Genomic DNA, 18221 nt, shown 5'->3' with positions numbered 1-18221 from the left:
AACACGTTGTCTGACCCATAAAATTGATTTTCTACTTGTAGATTATGCAAATTACTAGTTCTTGATAAAGAAAAATAATGACAAAACCAGACCAAAAAATTAAAAAATGCATCTTCACATCACCCCAGTATAAGAAATATGGAAAAGTCAAGAGAAAATGAAGCCCGCTCACCTTTCCTGTTTTTTCTAAATAACTTTTATTTCATCTTTGTTTTCTCTCAACTGATAATTTTTCTTTCTCCCTTTTTTTTTTTTCATTCAAAATAAAAATATTTAATTTGAAGTGAATACACTTTTTTCAAGATTTTGATTTATAGCAAATAGAGGGGGAGCACAGAATATGGTCAAGGGAGACTCAGCTAGGTATAGGAATAGGTGGTAGGAAACTTATTAAGTTCAGCAAGAAAAAATATGAAGCTCTGCATCTTAGACAGACCTACCAGGTGTGACAGTAACATTTGGTTTGAAGTGGTTAAAAAACCTTTGCAAATGAACCTAGGGGATCTTGTTGAACAACATGCTAAACACCAGTCAGCAGGGCACTGTGAGAGCAAGGAGAGATAAAAATATCCTGTATTAGCAGAAACATAATCAGCAGCTCGAGGGAAATGATTCAGTGTTCAGAACCCATGAAACAACATCTGAAATAGGTTAGGGCTACCCACTACTAGAAAAACACTGAAAACCTGGAGGCATCTAACAAATGCCCACCAGGATTATTAGTAGCTGGACTACTATTCTACAAGGAGAGGATGAAGAAGCTGAAGTTGGTATCCTGAGAAACAGTACAGTTGTTGATCAAAATCTACCAACAAGATGTGAGGGCAGCGTAGCCGTGCTCTTTCTGAAGTGAACAAGATACACTTGTGAAACTAAAACATGCAAGTCTCTAAAACTGACATAAGGAAAAAGAGTAACTCATCATTATGATACTCAAGCCTTGCAACAGGTTGTCTCTGCACTTAGTATCTCTGAAGATCCAAACTGAAAAAGCACTCAGTAAACAGGTCCGAATTCATTGTTGCACCCAGTTTGAAAAGACTGCAAAGAAGTCTTTTAATGGCGTTCACTACTTTAACATGTTAATAATTTTCTCAGTAACAGAAGTCCAATCTTGACATGGATCAATCCAACCAAAGTGTCTCATGACAGACAGGATATCAGCTGTCCTTGCTCTACCAGTAGAGGAAATTCATGTATTATGTTGTCAGATACTAATGACATTTTTATTTATTTGTATATTTTAACATAGTGAATTAAATAATTAAAAGCATTATTTCTGGTTAAACTGGAATCAGTAAGGAATGGAATTCAGTAGGAAAAGTGCTGAGGTGCTCCTACCCAAAATTCGTCCCTCGATAGGAGAATTACTTTAAAAGTTACATTACCACACATCCCTGTATTAGCTTCTTCTAGCTGAGTAGGCATGATGTTGAGCTGCCTGTTTGCTTATGCCATCTGGCAGGGTCTCTTTCATTTTGCTTTTTAAGTAGTATATTGAAGTGAAATGAAAGGATAGGTATCCTTCAAACAGCAAAGCAACAAAACACATACTCTAAATAAAACTACATTATTACTGATTCACTGATATGAGCCTGACATTTAAAATATACTTTTTGCTGCTTTGTTTTTATTGATATTTTTGTGGGTTTTTTTTAATGTATTTCTCATTTTAATATGGCAAGGAATTTAATAATTGTATTTAGCAAATACAGTGAAGAAATCAAAAGTACAGAAATTAAACTCCTCCTTTTGAAATTTTTTGTTTCAACAGGTTCATGGTATGTTTCAACAGCTATATATTTTAATCATGTCTTAGAAGACTGATCCATTGATATTATGTTATGTTATCTTATTATATGGTCATACTTCATTTCTTAAAACAGAGATACCCTACACTGACCCATGTGAGCACAAAGAAGAGGGGATGATCCAGAGGAACTGCTTCAAAAACAGATGAGCTAGACTTACCCAATACATTAAACCAGAATGAATTCCTAATGAGTTTTATAGTTGAAAAAAACAAAACAAAACATGTTTTCCTTCATGAAGCAAAACGTACTGCATTCTATACTAGTTTGATAGTTCAAGCATGTGTGAGGATAAGAATGCATATATTTTTTAACTGCACACTCTTTATTTTTATTTGTCAGTATTTGTTGTCATAGTGCAACCTCAAGACTAGCTAATTGCTTTTGTTTCCCTAAAATTACCTATAAAGATGGTTTCTAAAGCTACTATAATTCTATGATTCTATGATTCTATGATAATTTTAAAAGGAAAAATGTTCAATAACAGGACTTACCACAGTGTGTCATTAGGTCTTCATGGAAATCCAAGAGTTGATCCCTAATTTCTTCAGGGCAAGGACAATCAGTTTTATCATCTTTAAAGTTCAGCAGCATGTTAATCTTAAGACACAGAATACAAAGGAAAGGCAAACAACACTTATTTCTAAAGGAAAATCTTGGAAATAAAAAGGAACTCTGCTGTACGTGGAATAAAACAAAAAAACTACAGTCAGTTGTAAACTATACCTGCTCCTGAGGTGGGGATCGAAATTCCTTTGTTTTTCTAGCTGTCAAGGCAGCAGACATGTTTAAGGCCTGCATCACTTCATTGTACCGGAAGCGCTGATTCTCTTGAAGCTTGGCCACAAAATCATCTGAAAATGCTACAATGGCTTCTATTCGGTGTCTTACCTGGCAGTCACACAGGTACTGGAGTAGATGACACATCTGAGAAAACAGTATCATAAAAGTCAAGCCAAGAAGACTTCTCTGTAAATTAATGCAAGTAAGGATAATTTCCTTACAGAAGCAGTTACTGTCAAATAAATAGATTGAAATTTTCATTTTAGTTATTTACTGTATCTGAAGTGATCATCAATACATCCTACGCCAGAAATATCTGCCATCTGCAGGAGATTTATGGACATAAAAAAACATAATGGACAATAGATTTACTCCTTGCTACAAATGCACTTCTTTTCTGTCCGAACGAACAAACATGAAAAACACTGTTAATTTCAATAAGAAAGTAATTCAGTTTCACAAAACAGATGTTTGATCCACTGTGACAAAGTTCACGTGATCAGAAAGATACTCAATCTTCTCATTTCCCTCAAGCAAATAAATTCTCTATTTAACCACGATTAGATTACTGCATTCCTTGAAAGGCAAATTACCAGGAAAATAAGAAAAGATCTGAGAAGAAACAGGAATGACCATTAACACAGCAGTTACCTGTAGTTTAACAGGCTCAGGAAGTTTCATTTGAAGGAGTCCTTCCTTTGGCACTTGCTCTCCTCTGGTTTCTTCCTCTCCTTCTGACTTGAGATCATCTGAACTCAGCTCCTTCTCTGAGAGATCCCTTTCATCCTCCAGATTCACAGCTTCTTTGAAAACCCGTGGCTCAATTAACTGTAAAATGTGTTTCAGATCCCCGTTGTGGAAGATTCCCATAATTAGGAGGGTGTAAAAGAGCTTGATGAGAGGGACAAACAGAAATTCTGTAGAACCTCCAACTGGGTCTCTCACATGGAGGCTGCCCTCCTGAACAGCTTCAGTCAGCATCTCTATTGTTTTGGCCTTCAAGATTTCTAGCGGGAATTCAGGACTAAACTGAAAGCATTCACTGTTAATGCTTACAAAACTCGGTGAGGAGAACTGCATTCTTGGCCTTAAGGAAGTGCTGAGTCCTATACCAGGCAGGCCATGTTTCTTGTTCTCATCAGGAAACAAAGTAATACTCTTGGTCTCATCAGTCATTGGAACAATAAATTCATTATTCATCATTAACCTGGCAGTTGCATAGGTATTGAGATGGATGTCTATGAGTAAGTCATAATATCCTGCACGCAATAATCCTGGCATATATTTATTCTCAATAGCATACAGAAGCTGAGATTCATCCACATGGCTACACATAGCATGGGCCACTCGGTTGTTCCCTAAAGCACATACAGCTGAATATAATCGGAGAGTATGGTAGTGAAATTTCAGCAGTTCTTCTTGTTCTGTCAGCTCTAAAATATCAATTGTTCTGCAGAGAAAAGAACAATACAGTATATATCAGTGCAAAAATTCACTTAAGAGGATGAATTCTTCCTATGGATAACATTAACACAGTATCATTCATAGGGATGGACTTTTTCAGTTTCCAACTTTCCTAATACTCTGCAAACCTAAGAAAGGAAATCTTTGCCCACCTTGCAGATTATCTTTAATAATTTATAAACAATATTTTTTTATTCAAAAACTACACAATCTGTTAAAGGGTTTGGAGAACACTAGGAGGATGTGGGGTTTAAAACTTTGAAAAATAAAATCAGAGTAAATTTTTAATATTATCTAAATCAAAACACATTACTCTTTATTTACTTGTGTTATAAATACAGAGAAAAAAATAGAGATGAACTTGGGCTTCTCTTTCAGAAAACTATTACATATCTAACACCATAACCCCAATTTAACCCAGGCAAACTTATACATATATAAACAGTGTTAACCTGTTTTCTTCAGGAATGTGAAGGGCCATGAACTGCAGAGGATTCAGGCATTGTATCATCCAGCCCTGACGTTCACTGATCCTAGAGACATCAACTTTCAAGAAGTGGTTTGGCACTCTACTCCAAAGCACATGAGTCAGAAATTGGACATGGAGACGTGGAGGACACTGGGAGACTGGGTTTTTGTGTTCACTTTTGAATAAGCCAGCAGATAATGGCATTACATTCTGGAGAATTCCAATGTAAGAGACTATCAATTTCATCATCTTTACCAACAAGGAATACATAATATTTCTCAAGAAATATATTCAATATACAGTACAGTTCAAAATGAAATTTTCAGTATTTTGTAAAATCCATTGGTAACTGTTGGCAAACATTTTCCACAATATTGATATATATATTATTAAATAGCTATATTTGGAAGAGAGGCTTCAATTGCCTGTGTTCTCTTCCTTGGACCAGAGATCTGAATCTGACTCTTCTTTTAAGTCTTTTAATTTCTAAGTCATCCATGTATACAACGCACAAAAGATAATTCCAGTCTTATTAAGTGTACTCTTTAAGTATATCTCAAAACTCTTTTAAGGCTCCAATCTAACTTGCAAATAACATTGGTCATCCATGTTCTGTTTACAGGAAAAATATTTGCCTTCCTGATTCAAGTGATTTCATTTCATCACAATGGATGAGATTTAGAAACTTCAATGGGACTTAGCAATATCTTCTTCCAAAGCTAATCAGTTACAGTCCTTTTCATTCAATATACTATATTTTAAATGAACAAATTAAGAATTGAAATAACACAGAGCAAACACTTGGAAGAATAAATATCGGCTCAATACCATGAATACATTGAATGCGACATTTATGGGGGGGAAAAAAAAAAAAACACACAGAAAACAATATCTGATACCTAATATTATTTCTGAACCTGCAAATACACAACAACAACAAAACAAAATCCCAACATTATTTACCTTAATTCTACCCAACTCAAACTGGAAAACATTGGGGCTTGTAGCCTGAGCAAATACAGCAGGAAATAACTTTGTACTTGGTTCAACCTACAATCAAACATGTAAAAACATTTAATCACTTAAGACAGCAAATACCATTATATACAAGTGTGTGTGTATATATAAAGAATAACTATACTGGAAATCAGTAAATGAAAACCTTTGAATAAAAATCCAGAAAATACAAATAAAAGGGGAAAATTACTATTTCAACAATGTTATTTACTTTTCCTTCCAATCTTACAACAAAATTTCTAACAAAACACAATCTGAGGAACCAGTTGCTTGTCTCCACATTGGATGGCACCATCAAAAAATACTCACCTGATAGTATGTGCCCAGTTCTTTGCCATTAGCCATGAAGGTCAGCAGGCCACTGGCAGCATCAACTAAGCAACCAATCTCCAGACCATTATTATTACGTCCTTGCCCAGGACTCATGCTCTCTCCTGCGCATACCATATAGCAGTTGCTGCGTTTTATACTGAATATCAAAAAACAAATAGATTTATAGATGGAGATGTAGATAGACTATAGATCTAGTCAGCTAAGAAGAACTTTGTACATGTGTAATCAACAAACAAAAGTGCAGCCACCCTAATCGATGACAAAATTCAATGAAACTTAGACTTAATAATTGAAATGAAGATGACAAAACACAAAGGAGCTCAAATCTGTTGTAAAATTTCAAGAGACAAAACTAATTTTGAAAATTAATGATTTAAATTCCTTAGTGTTAGGCATAACAGTTTCTGATACAGAACACAAGTTGAAATGCTGAAAGGCATTCTCATACTAATTCTTGCTTTCTCAAAATCAAAATAAATATTCCAAAAATAAGGCCATTTTGCTTCACTTAGTACCTCTTCAAAAGCCAACAGTTACAGGATCATTGTCTGAATGACTCAAACTACATATAAAATATGTAAATAGTTGCATATAAAAGTTGCATTACCCTGCTATTTTTCAGAGTCTATTGATTTGATTAGACCATTATTCCTCTGTTTCTCTACAAGCAGTAGGAGAGAACGCCAAAGTTAAAAGAGGACAAGTGGAAAAAAAAAAAACAACAACAAAAAAGCCCCACATCAAGTCAATTACACTAAATTCAGTGGATTTACAGTTTATAAATTGTTAGTTACTTTTAAGGATGGTAAAATCAGTATCCTTTTAAGAACACTGTAACCAACCTCTCATGGACCTTTCCTTTTTCATCTCCCAGTGTTACTGTAACAGTACGCACTCTGTCCAAGTCAAAGTTTGTGTCGTACTGATGAAAGTCAGATGTAATCCAGCCTACCCAAACATTAGCAGGTTCTTGACCAGGAAATATTCTCACTGAGTAATAGTACTATATATATTAAAAAAAAAAAAAAAAAAAAAAAAGGTAAATATTAGTATTTGGTTTACTGATAGATCACTTTAATTCACAATTTGTTATTCTAAAATCCAAAAAGCAGTCAGCTCTTTAAAAAAGAATAAACATGCACAAGTTAACCAAGATTCAACTTAATTTATGGTTTTCTCTATGGAAATTGGCTTATATTGACAGTCATGTCAAACCAAACCAAATCAAACATTAAAGGCATGTTTAAATTAATTTTTTTGTCAAAAAATTAGTTTCTGAAACTTTTACAAGCAAGAACACGTTATACAAAAGGCTAAGACAGAAATCCTTTGTTACCATACCGTGGAAGTTTGCATCAAATAATCATAGTCATCCCTATCATCTGCTAGTACATCCTCAGTAAGCCTTGCAGAATGGCTCGTGCTATAATCTGGTTTTGTCCTCCTAAGCATAAATCTGTAATGAAATAAATAAAATCAAAATATACGTGAGAAGTTCAACAGGTCAGTATATATACATAGCATTTTTGTACTAACATTGTTTTGATAGTGCATTTCATATCATGATCATAGAAGCATTAACAATAAACTAAATAATTGGTTCCAAACAGCTGGGGGAAAAAAAAAATAAATAACAAGCCAAAAAAGCACTAGTTTCATGCTTAGTTTTAATCTATATCTTGCATATGAAGCAATGTATGTATACGAAAGTTAGTTTTTCCTCTTACTGCTTTATATTCAAACATAAGATAGAACTAGGGAAAAATCTCTGCAGATCCAATTGGCATTTTGTTCAGTCAAGAGCAAGAAAACAAAACAAAACAAAAAAATCTAATGCAGTACAAACCTTTGTTTAAGACGTGAAGGCTTTTCTTGAACAAAATCTTTATGGTTATTTAACTCTGGTTTTGTGGCATCCTTTTCTCTCTCTGTCCGGTCAGCTGCTAGATGACCATGAGCAGTTTTCATTAAAACTTCAAAATCAGAATCAGCATCGTAATCTTCCAAATCATTCTTTGGGCCAAAAAGACCAGTGCCTGGTAGCCCTCCTGCAGCTGTTCTGGAGAACACCTCAGCACATTCAATGGGCATACTTAACCGAAAAAACATGACTTCTGTTTTACTGTTCTGTGAACCAAAGGACTTCTGTGTAACCTTCAGGCAAGGACAAGTGTCTATGGTTCCATCAATTCTCATCACCTATTAAATGTAAAAATGTAGTTGTTTTGAAGCTGATGTGTTTCCCCAGGTTAAGTATTCAATTCATGTGTCTAGAATAAACTCTTTTGACATGCAAAATTTGCAACTATACACTGTTAACAGTAAAGTGCATTGTAATTAGGCACTCCCTTTTCAAGGAGAAAATAATACTTTAAGGACTTCATTCATTAAACACAAAACACTTCAGAGGGAATGTTCATTTGCATCACAATTCTTTAAAATATAAGTCCAACATATCCAAGAATAACACACCATAACTAATAAAGTATACATGCATGACAAACACAGACTTTTTTAAAAAACAAAAGGGTGATACTTCTTGGCTGCCACTTCATCAATTTCAGAAGGATTTCATTATAGACTTAAAAGACAAATTCAGTTTCATCAAGATGTTCAACACTGGGATGTAAACGTTGACACAACTAGCTAAAAAATATTTATTGAAGTAAAACCTGATTAGTTATAGAAAGTCACTTTATAATGCATATACACCAGAACACATGGTATTTGTTGAGCAGAAACCCTTACTTTCTGGAACCCCTTTACAAATATATTTCTTGCTTATTGCTCAAGGAGCTCATCTTGCTGAGGACATCTTCTAGATTTTGTCTCTAAGAATCTCATGTTTATACATATGACAGATTTTTTGGATGAAGAAATACTATCAATCAATTCCACTGAATGTAACAAATTTGAAAGAAGTGCAAGATTTATACAGTATTGGGACAGCATACAAAATTAGAAATTTTTTCTAGAAGTGCAAGAGTAGAAACATAAGTAAAACAGACTCATAGAAGTATTTAGAAACATTTCATAAGTATCACAGACCTCAATATGTTCATGATTTTGTGGCACTGGAAGAAACTGAGGGAGCCTTTTACTCAGCCAAATGGTAATGTCTCTGTTTGTATTAACAGCAAAGGGTTCATAGCCTTCCTGTAATCCACAAATAGTGAAATATTTTAGAGTGCTGACATCTTTTCCAAAGTTCATTCTTCCCACTTGAGATGAACCCAGGCTGCACACAGGTAAAAATCCTGAAAACAAGAAAGAAAACGTGAGTTGTATAAACAGATAATTTTTCACTGGCATTTAAATGCCATTAAATGTAATTTTAATTAAATTAATTAAATGTAATTTTAAAAAATCATAAATCCAAACAATATAAAAGCAAGCAGTTACCTGTAGCATATGACCTCCCATTTGTCACTAAGTACCATATCTCAAATACCATTTTGGAAATAAAGCTAATATCCATTGATCTCTTCATGCAACTGCCAATTCACCGCACAGCAATCTAAGAATCACAGAATTGTAGGGGTTGGAAGGGACCTCCAGAGATCATCGAGTCCAACCCCCCTGCCAAAGCAGGTTCCCTACAGCAGGTCTCACAGGTTGGCATCCAGGCAGGTCTTGAACATCTCCAGAGAAGGGGACTCCACCACCTCCCTGGGCAGCCTGTTCCAGTGCTCCGTCACCCTCACTGTAAAGTTCTTGCGCATGTTTGTGCAGAACTTCCTATGCTGCAGTTTCCAGCTGTTTCCCCTTGTCCTGTCTCCACTCACCACTGAAAACAGTCTGGCCTCGCCATTCTGCCCCCCACACCTTAGATATTTATAGACCTGGATCAGGTCCCCTCTCAGTCTCCTTTTCTCAAGGCTGAACAGACCCAGATCACTCAGCCTTTCCTCATAGGAGAGATGCTCCAGGCCCTTCACCATCTTTGTGGCCCTCTGCTGGACTCTTTCCAAGAGATCCTTGTCTTTTTTGTACTGGGGAGCCCAGAACTGGACGCAGTACTCCAGAGTACTTCATCAAGCAGCCATCAAGCAGCCTTCTCTGCTAAGATGATAGAATATTAACAACTGCACTCCCAAATCTAGAATTTTTTACATTACTCATAAAATTCCAGTAGTTGTGGTTTATTTGGAAAATACTTCCAAAGCAATATTTCCTGTTCATACAGTTACACAAGTGGGGGGGAAGGGGGAAGAAATGCATCAGCAGCATGCTATAGATTAAAAGAAAAAAAATTAATTTTAAAAATTCATACCACTCTGTGATACTGGTTAGTTAGAACTAACAATATGATGATGTTACTTCAAAGAAATTAGGTTTTTTTTTTTTATTTGTCAGTGGTGGTATATTTTGTATTCTGTTGCTTGTTTGTTATTACTTTTGAATCAACTTCTCATTTGCCTGCATCTGCTTTCCTATTATTTCTCTAGCACAGGGATCTCACCTGTGAGTCCTTTGCAGTCCTTAAATAACCTCCTTTACTTATTTTTTGCCCCCCCCCCTCAGGTTTCAAATTACTAAGAAAACCTCTTATTTTTTCTACCACTTTCAGGCCCAGCTCATTTGGCCCAGCCACTAAGAAAATGTAACAATAAAGCTCAAAAATAATAAGTTAAACTCCAGCCTTTTCCTTTTGCCAAACAAGATATATCAAAATCTGTTCAATTAGTTTGACTCACATTTTTATATGCTTACATATGTATGTATTTTTCATTTATCTATATATGTACAAAACGTTTTACATTTCTGCACAGATCAAATATTTCATGTAAGGGAGCAGCAATCTTTCTATCTCCCCATACAATATAGAAAAGAAGCTGATTAGATTTTGTCTCTGAAAACCAGACAAAAGCCAAGTAGTTAAAATTCCACCAGAGAAATACCTAATTGATAGATACAGTGTTTCCTTTCACATGGGAATAGGGGTCAATAACTCCAAAGCATCATAGGAGGCTTTAACTGTTCAAAATTTTTCTTTCTCAGACAGACGTAAAACAGATGCATACAAGATATCACAGAATATGTACATTTATAAATTTATATCATGCTGTAACCTTATGAAGTGCAGATGAAGTGTTAAAGCTCATGAATTCAAGGCCCTGTAAACAACCCTGCACATCCCTTCTTTACAGAAAGGGTTGTTAAGCACTGGAATAGGCTCCCCATGGAAGTGGTTGAGTCACCATTCCTGAATGTGTTTAAAGACCTTTTGGATGTAGTGCTCAAGGACATGATTTAGCAGAAGATTGTTAGTGTTAGGGTAGTACGGGTAGATTGGGGTTGGACTCGATGATCTTTAAGATCTTTTCCAACCTGAGTGAATCTATGATTCTGTGAAATGGAGTCAGAAAGTCTGATCATAAAAGACAGCTGGAAAATTCACCGTAAACACCTCTACTCATCCTCACACCTAGTCTGACATCTTTCCAAATGATCACCACCAATCAAACAGAGTAAAACACAAAAGCTGGTCCGATAGGCCACACAGAAAAAGTTGAGATAACAGTAAAATCTAACAGTGCTGTTTGCTTACTTAACATATTACCAGAATAACTGACAAGTAAGATATTAATTTTAAGGAATAGGTTAGTGTAATAACACACTGAGTAGCACATTATACGCTTGATTTTTATCTTCAGCATCCTGGGAAAAACAGTGAGTACTCAGACTACTAATATATGTACTACTGTCTCTCACTGCATCAACTTATTTATAGTTTATGGAAATACACTGAATAGGTGACAAATATATTTTTTAACAAAATGAGTTTAGAAGATATTTGAAAAACGAGTGAAAAAATCCAAAATAATTTATCTTCAGAATCTTGTGACTGCTGATAATTTCACTAACACTGTGTCGTAGAGTGACTCAAAGAGTTGATCTGCATCCACAGTACACAACACAAGAGAAATTCTGACTTGAAAAAATACAAATCAAAGATTCAAATCATTTAAAATTCTATAACTAGGTTTTAAAGCAATTTTCTTCTACATAAGGGCAACTCATCATAATTCTCACTACAGTGAGAACATAATACAGTAAAAACACACAGATATGAAATAGGGACTGTGTCTTCAGTTAATAAATGTCAATTTAACACAGCAATCCTTAAAAGTTATCATAATTAATGATGTAATACGTTGGCTGAATCTACCGAACTCTAGTGTCTCTTGCCCATTATACCAGCACTATTTTCCTTCTTCTTTTGAAAATAGAAAGCCAAAAGGGAGTTGAAACAAAAATTACATTAACGGCACAACATATTACAGTACTTACCATCACCAACCTCAAAATCCTTAAATGCAAGTTCTGAACCTGAGTCATCAAGCAGGATTTCACCATTCAAGGTGAACATCATAGTGTGCTCATTCATGTCAACCATGCATCCAACAACATCTCCTGCCAACCAGGAGCGGCCAAAATGCTCATTACCTTGATGCCACCTCTGTGCCTGAAAGAAATTTGAAGACTTTAACAAAAAATAACAGTGACAATGTACATGTTCTCCTACACAGTGGTACAGCTAATAATTATCTGCCTCCAATAACATGGCACTAAAATTAACACTTGCACAGCATGTCATTCCCAAACAATGCCTGTGAATACTGCAAGTTAACTTTCAAAATGGAAATCCAAAAAATAACTTCCTGTAAAACACCTCTCATGTCAGTACAGTAAAATATCGCTACATGAGCTGACAGGGCAAACTGTACTTCAGTATTTTAGTAACAAATAAGAACTTAGCTTATTTTTATGCAGAAGCTGCATTAAAGACTTATAATGAAAATAACATGCTATCAATTATAATACTAGCATTTTTAAGAACTTATTTAAAAATACTGGTTTTATTTAATTTAGTTGTCTATAAATTCACTGCTTCCAAACAAATTTTATTATTTCCTTAAGTGTAATTCTATGAATGGTGTGTACAAAATAAATTAAATTTGCTGCCATAACAAATTTTGGCAGGAATGGAATTCTGTGGATGTGAAGAACTATCCACACTTCTCATAGATAGCACCATAGATCAGGGCATGATTACTGCACTCTGTGATTGACCAAGTCAAAGACTGCAGGACTTTGGATTGGTAGCCTTAGCTGGGATCTTGGATTGAAATTGAAATAAATGAACATCTAATAAGAACTATTACAAATGTTCATACAACAAAGCTGCTAATAACATCTTCCTGATTCATATATTCCATCACTGCTAGATTTTTATCATCTGTATCTTTCCTCAAAATCCTAATAAACCTGTGTATTCTGGAAAGGTAAAAGATGAAGCTTTTCTTGAACCAAGCAGAGAAAGCACCAGAAAATCAGAGACAACAAAATATGTTTGTGGACTGAGATCTAAAAGTCAAAAAACAAAACGCAGAAAGCAAACTACTACTCAACTACTTTAGCTGTTGAATTTCTGTGTCTTAACTAACTTAATCCAAATAGACATTTTACAAAAACAGTTATTCAGTTCTCCATCTATAATACAAGAATAAGGAAAAAAAATATTGATAATCCAAATACATGAGTAACATACAGTTAGAGAGCTTGACCTGACCATGAACAGGCTGTTAATTTCTATCAAGTACTGTAATGGTAATTAACAAAAATTCCAACATCAGATAAAAGAAAAGAAAACATTTTCATTAAGGCAGGTGTCTTCAGTAGTCTTGATGGCAATTATACGGTTTAGACACAGCTATTACCTGTTTCATTATGAAATAAAAAGTTGCAATAAATCATTTAATCTATTCTGACAAAAATCAGTAACATATAAAATATTTTGATTCCCTATATCCTCTTAATACTGTATTTCATCCTGTCATCACTTCATGAACAGTCGAATGGGAACAAAAATTGCCAATTAGTTTATTCTAAATTATAAGGATTTTCATGAAAAACCAGACATATTCCTTGTAACCTTCACATTCCTATAAAAAGACTCACACCAAAGTTTGCCTCAGACACTTATTGTTAAGAATCTTAATGATTGTTATTCCCTAACAGAGATTTCTCACAGAGGAAAGAGTAGAGTTGAAATTTAAAGAAAGGATTCATAGCTAATTACAGCTCTGCCAGTATTTTGAATTTGATTAAGGCTCTTTCAGTGCTTTACACACATTTTATTAGTGAAATTCTTTTCACAAGCTGTGAAAAGAATTCTGGAAATGATAAATTCTGATAATTCCTTAGATGACATTAATTTATAGTTTAGGCATTTCTGGTTTTCTGCGTATTCCACTCAGACCTTCAAAGAGACAGAGAAATAATTCCAGTGACCATAGATGAAAGAAAAGAAAGCAATTAAAATGAGGCTACTGCATATAGAATAAGATGTAAAATTGAATTTTGCAATTACTCATATTATTATAGATAAACATAAGCAAACCTTAAAGCCATCAAAAACAAAAGCTTCTTCATCTGAGCCAAGTTCCTGATCTGGCAGACAACCAGGCCTTGTCCAGCCAACTCTCATGTCTCCTGCTGTAACTGCCTCAAACTCAAAGTACCACTTTCCAGATTTCACTGCATAAGTTTTCTCTGTGCGGAAGATCCGGAATTTTTCCATTATCCCATTGCTCACATCCAGTCTTGTTGCTGTGAGATTTAAAAAATAAAAAGGGAAAGGAAAAAAAGATTTTCTAGCCCAAAGCAGAAATTAATGTATCCAACTGACAAAATGCAAGTGGCTTAAACAACACAAATATACAGCTGTAACTTTAGAGCATGCTGAAAAATATTAAGTAGTAACAAAAGAAAATCCTGAGGAACAAATAGCATATTATCACATCAATAAAGCAATGAAACAGTAATCCAAATTTCAGGCATGAAAGAATGTAATACATATATTCCTGACATTTAAAAGATTGCCTGCTCTTTTTCAAAATATAGTCTACAGATTTTCACATAGTACTCCTGAGGCAAGTTAAGATAGGTGTTACAAAGACATTGAGTCTAGGACAGTTTGGTCCTTGCCAGATGCTCACATCTGTATGTTATGGATATGTTACCAATGCTCATATGACCTTCTAACTACTAATCTCTGTTGTTCTTCCATACAAAAAACAGTGATACTGCCAGGAATTATTTGGGATACATCAAGCATTGTATCTGGAGGGTGTGGCAAAAGGCCCAGGTGATGTCCTCTTTGCAATGAGGGAGAAGGGCCTGAAGAAGATTCAAAATATTCTGAGGGTCAACAACTCGTTGCTGTTGACAGCAGGTTTCAGTTTCTATGATCACTGGATCCTTTTTGAGGAATAAAAGGTAATTAAAAAAGATAGGATCCATGTGACTAAATGTGGCAAAAAATATCTTTGCCACAGCAGGCTAATCTGCCTGAAAAAGCTCTAGACTAGAAACAAGAGAGAATGTGATTCCTTAGAAAATAACTAAGTAGGGGTGAGGAGGCAGCCAAGGGCCCAGAGTGAGTAGAATAGATGGAATGCAGCAATCAAGAAAAAAAGCTCAAGTGGAATCTCTTTGAGTGTTAGCATGCAGATAGTGCCTGCAGAACAGCCTTATAGGTCTCTCTTGCCCCCTTCTGGAGAATCAGCACACTTGGATATCCCAAATAACTGCACTAATGCATGCAGCATGACAAATTAAAAAAGAGTGCAGTCACATGGTTATGATGCTCACTGGAATCAGATTGATATGGAGGAGCACCCCACATGGCTGGGACAATGAGATGGATGGATACGTGTCTTTTAGAAAGGGCAGGCTGTGTAGGCTGATGAAGAGGTAGCCTTTATGTGGAGAATAGCATGGAGATCTGCCTTGAGATGATTCAGCAGCCAGTTCAGAGTTTACAGGTAAAGACAAATGGACAGATCAACATGGGTGCTGTTGTCACAGGTATCTGCTGTAGAAGCAGTAAATGAGGCTTTCTTCAAACTAGAAGATGCCATACATTCAGCAAGAAGGCAGCAGGAGCCCTGCATGAATGAAAGAAGAGCTCCTAAACAAACTCAGACATGAAAAGGAAATGAATAAGAGGTGGAAAGCAAGGTCAGGGAATCCAGAAAGATTACAGAGTATCTGTCTAGCCTTACAGGTTAAGTCAGGAGTGCCAATATTGACCTGGCATGGCATCTGGTAAGGTATTAAATTGTGACTAACCTATCTGTAAAATCTTGTACATCAAGGTGACTAGCTTGGTGGATAATGGGAAAGCAGTAGATGTTTTTGCATGGACTTTGGTAAGGCTTTTGGCACTGTCTGGAAAAGCTCACAGAGGATGAGTTAAATAAGCACACAACGAAGTAGATTTAAAGCCTGGGTGAAAATAGCCAGACCCAGACAATTGCAATCAGCAGCCCAAAAGTTTCCTCTGAGGAAAATCACTTGTAGAGTACCCTGATGCTACTGTAGCCTACAACAGTACTGGTGCCAAAGCTGTTTTGCGTCCACATTAGTGACCTTAATGGAACAGAATGCACACTCAGCAAGTTTACAGAAAAAAACAGAAAACTGGAAATAGCAGAATTTTTCCCTCAGTACTCTGCCTTCCCCTACTTTACATATTTTCTTTATGTAACATCTTCGATTAAAATAGCTAAAAAGTAACACTTTGTGAGTACACCCAGACTTTCCTTCCTATTCTTTACTAATTATACAGTCAGGTTCTGATCCTTCCTTCCAAGACCCACAAACAATTCAATTCATAACATAGCTTGGAATCACAAAAATCACATTTTAAAAAGATGAAAATATTTTCAAAAAGTCAAAGAAATAATGTTTTATCTTTTTTTCCCTAAGTTCTCTCAGGTACTCTATCCTCTGGTATTTTATAGTTTTCTTCCTATTAATCAAGTCACACAGCCCAAGGATATCTCTGATTTTCTCAGATTAGAAAAAAAAGAATGCCTAAAGCATTCTGGACCATCCCCCACACAACTGCAAGGTTTCAAAGCTTGCTCAGCCTTTAAAAATTTATTGTCCTAGTCTTTTTACTGTAATTCTTCCTTGTGTGGAATCTTTTATCAACTCAAACTTGCCTACACCTATCTGCCTGTTCATACAATCATAGAATGACTTGCACTGGAAGGGAACCCAAGTATTATCAAGTTTCAAACCCCCTGCCACAGGCAGAGCCACCAACCTCTAGATCTGGGACAAGACCAGGTTGCCCAGGGCCCCATCTAGCCTGGCCTTGAATACCTCCAGGGACAGGACATCCACAGCCTCTCTGGGGAGCCTGTTCTAGCACCTCTCCACTCTCAGTAAAGAACTTACCCCTGACATCCAATCTAAGCCTTCCCTCCTTGAGCTTAACACCATTACCCCTTGTCTTATTCCTGTCTACCCTTGTAAAAAGTTGATTTCTCTCCTGTTTATAATCTTCTTTTAAATAATGAAAGGCCTCAATGAAGTCTCCTCACAGTACTCTCTTCTCCAGATTGAACAAGCCCAGCTCCCTCAGCCTGTCTTTATAGGGGAGGTGCTCCAGTTCTCTTATCATCTTTTTGGCCCTCCTCTGGACCCTCTCCAAAAACTTTGTATCTTTTGTGTATTGGGGGCCCCAGACCTGGATGCAGTACTCTAGATGAGGTCTCAGGAGAGCTAGGTAGAAAGAGACAATAACTCCCTGCTCTTCTGACGGAGCCTGGAATACTGCTGGCCATCAGAGCTGCAAGAGCACACTGCTGGCTCACGTTCAATTTTTCATCAGCCAAGACCCCCAGGTCCTTCTCTATAAGGCTACTCTCAAGGACTTCTCCCAGTCTGTACATGTACCCAGGATTACTCCAACTCCAATGCAAAACTTTGCACTTTGCTATGTTGAACCTCATTATGTTCACATCGGCCCACCTTTCAAGTCTGTTGAGATCCCTCTGGATGACATCCAATGTTATGAACCTCGCTCTTATTTTTTTTTCCAGCCACAACAAGGTCCAATCTTTTCTTCAACAACCTATAAAATCATACCCATCAAATTCTTGATCTTCGTGGTCCCAGGCTCAGCGTACCTCCTATAAGCAACTCTGAACTCTCTGACACATTATCCCCTTGCAGTAAAATTTTATCTTCAATGGTCTACACAAAGTTTTAAAACAATTTTGGAGACCCTCAGTATTTCCCCTATACAGGAGATTAACCACCATAAAACATGGCAAGTGAAAATTCATTGTCTGTTTAGATTCTAAGTAACCTAAGGCTTGCTGTACTCTAAATAATTCCTAACACACTGCTGCTGTGCGTAGCCAGTAAGTAATATTTACAATAAAGCGTAAAAATTATGCCACATAGCACTGTAAATCAATGCTAAAAATAAAATTCATTAATGGAGATTAATATTCTTAGGGTGCTCTCATAAAAACAGA

General features: G+C 36.0%; 1 protein-coding gene across 6 annotated transcripts in view; it reads right to left on the bottom strand.

The window, feature by feature from the left end:
* The window catches only part of RYR2 (ryanodine receptor 2), a 341086-nt gene that overhangs the window by 122032 nt on the left and 200833 nt on the right, over window positions 1-18221 (bottom strand). For all 6 annotated transcript variants that reach the window (XM_052696134.1, XM_052696150.1, XM_052696179.1 and 3 more), the window contains 12 exons: window positions 14285-14493; window positions 12172-12346; window positions 8926-9134; window positions 7724-8076; window positions 7219-7333; window positions 6720-6880; window positions 5854-6013; window positions 5491-5577; window positions 4511-4737; window positions 3246-4044; window positions 2538-2738; window positions 2306-2411 (listed from right to left, as the gene is read on the bottom strand). In XM_052696134.1, the coding sequence (XP_052552094.1) occupies window positions 2306-2411; window positions 2538-2738; window positions 3246-4044; window positions 4511-4737; window positions 5491-5577; window positions 5854-6013; window positions 6720-6880; window positions 7219-7333; window positions 7724-8076; window positions 8926-9134; window positions 12172-12346; window positions 14285-14493 (2802 nt within the window). The remainder of the gene's footprint in view (window positions 1-2305; window positions 2412-2537; window positions 2739-3245; window positions 4045-4510; window positions 4738-5490; window positions 5578-5853; window positions 6014-6719; window positions 6881-7218; window positions 7334-7723; window positions 8077-8925; window positions 9135-12171; window positions 12347-14284; window positions 14494-18221) is intronic.

Source organism: Tympanuchus pallidicinctus, unplaced genomic scaffold (genome assembly GCF_026119805.1).
Source record: "Tympanuchus pallidicinctus isolate F22 unplaced genomic scaffold, pur_lepc_1.0 scaffold1, whole genome shotgun sequence".
NCBI classification, from domain to species: Eukaryota; Metazoa; Chordata; class Aves; order Galliformes; family Phasianidae; genus Tympanuchus; species Tympanuchus pallidicinctus.
Note: the sequence above shows the minus strand (reverse complement) of the source record. Positions and strands in the feature narration are given on the sequence as shown.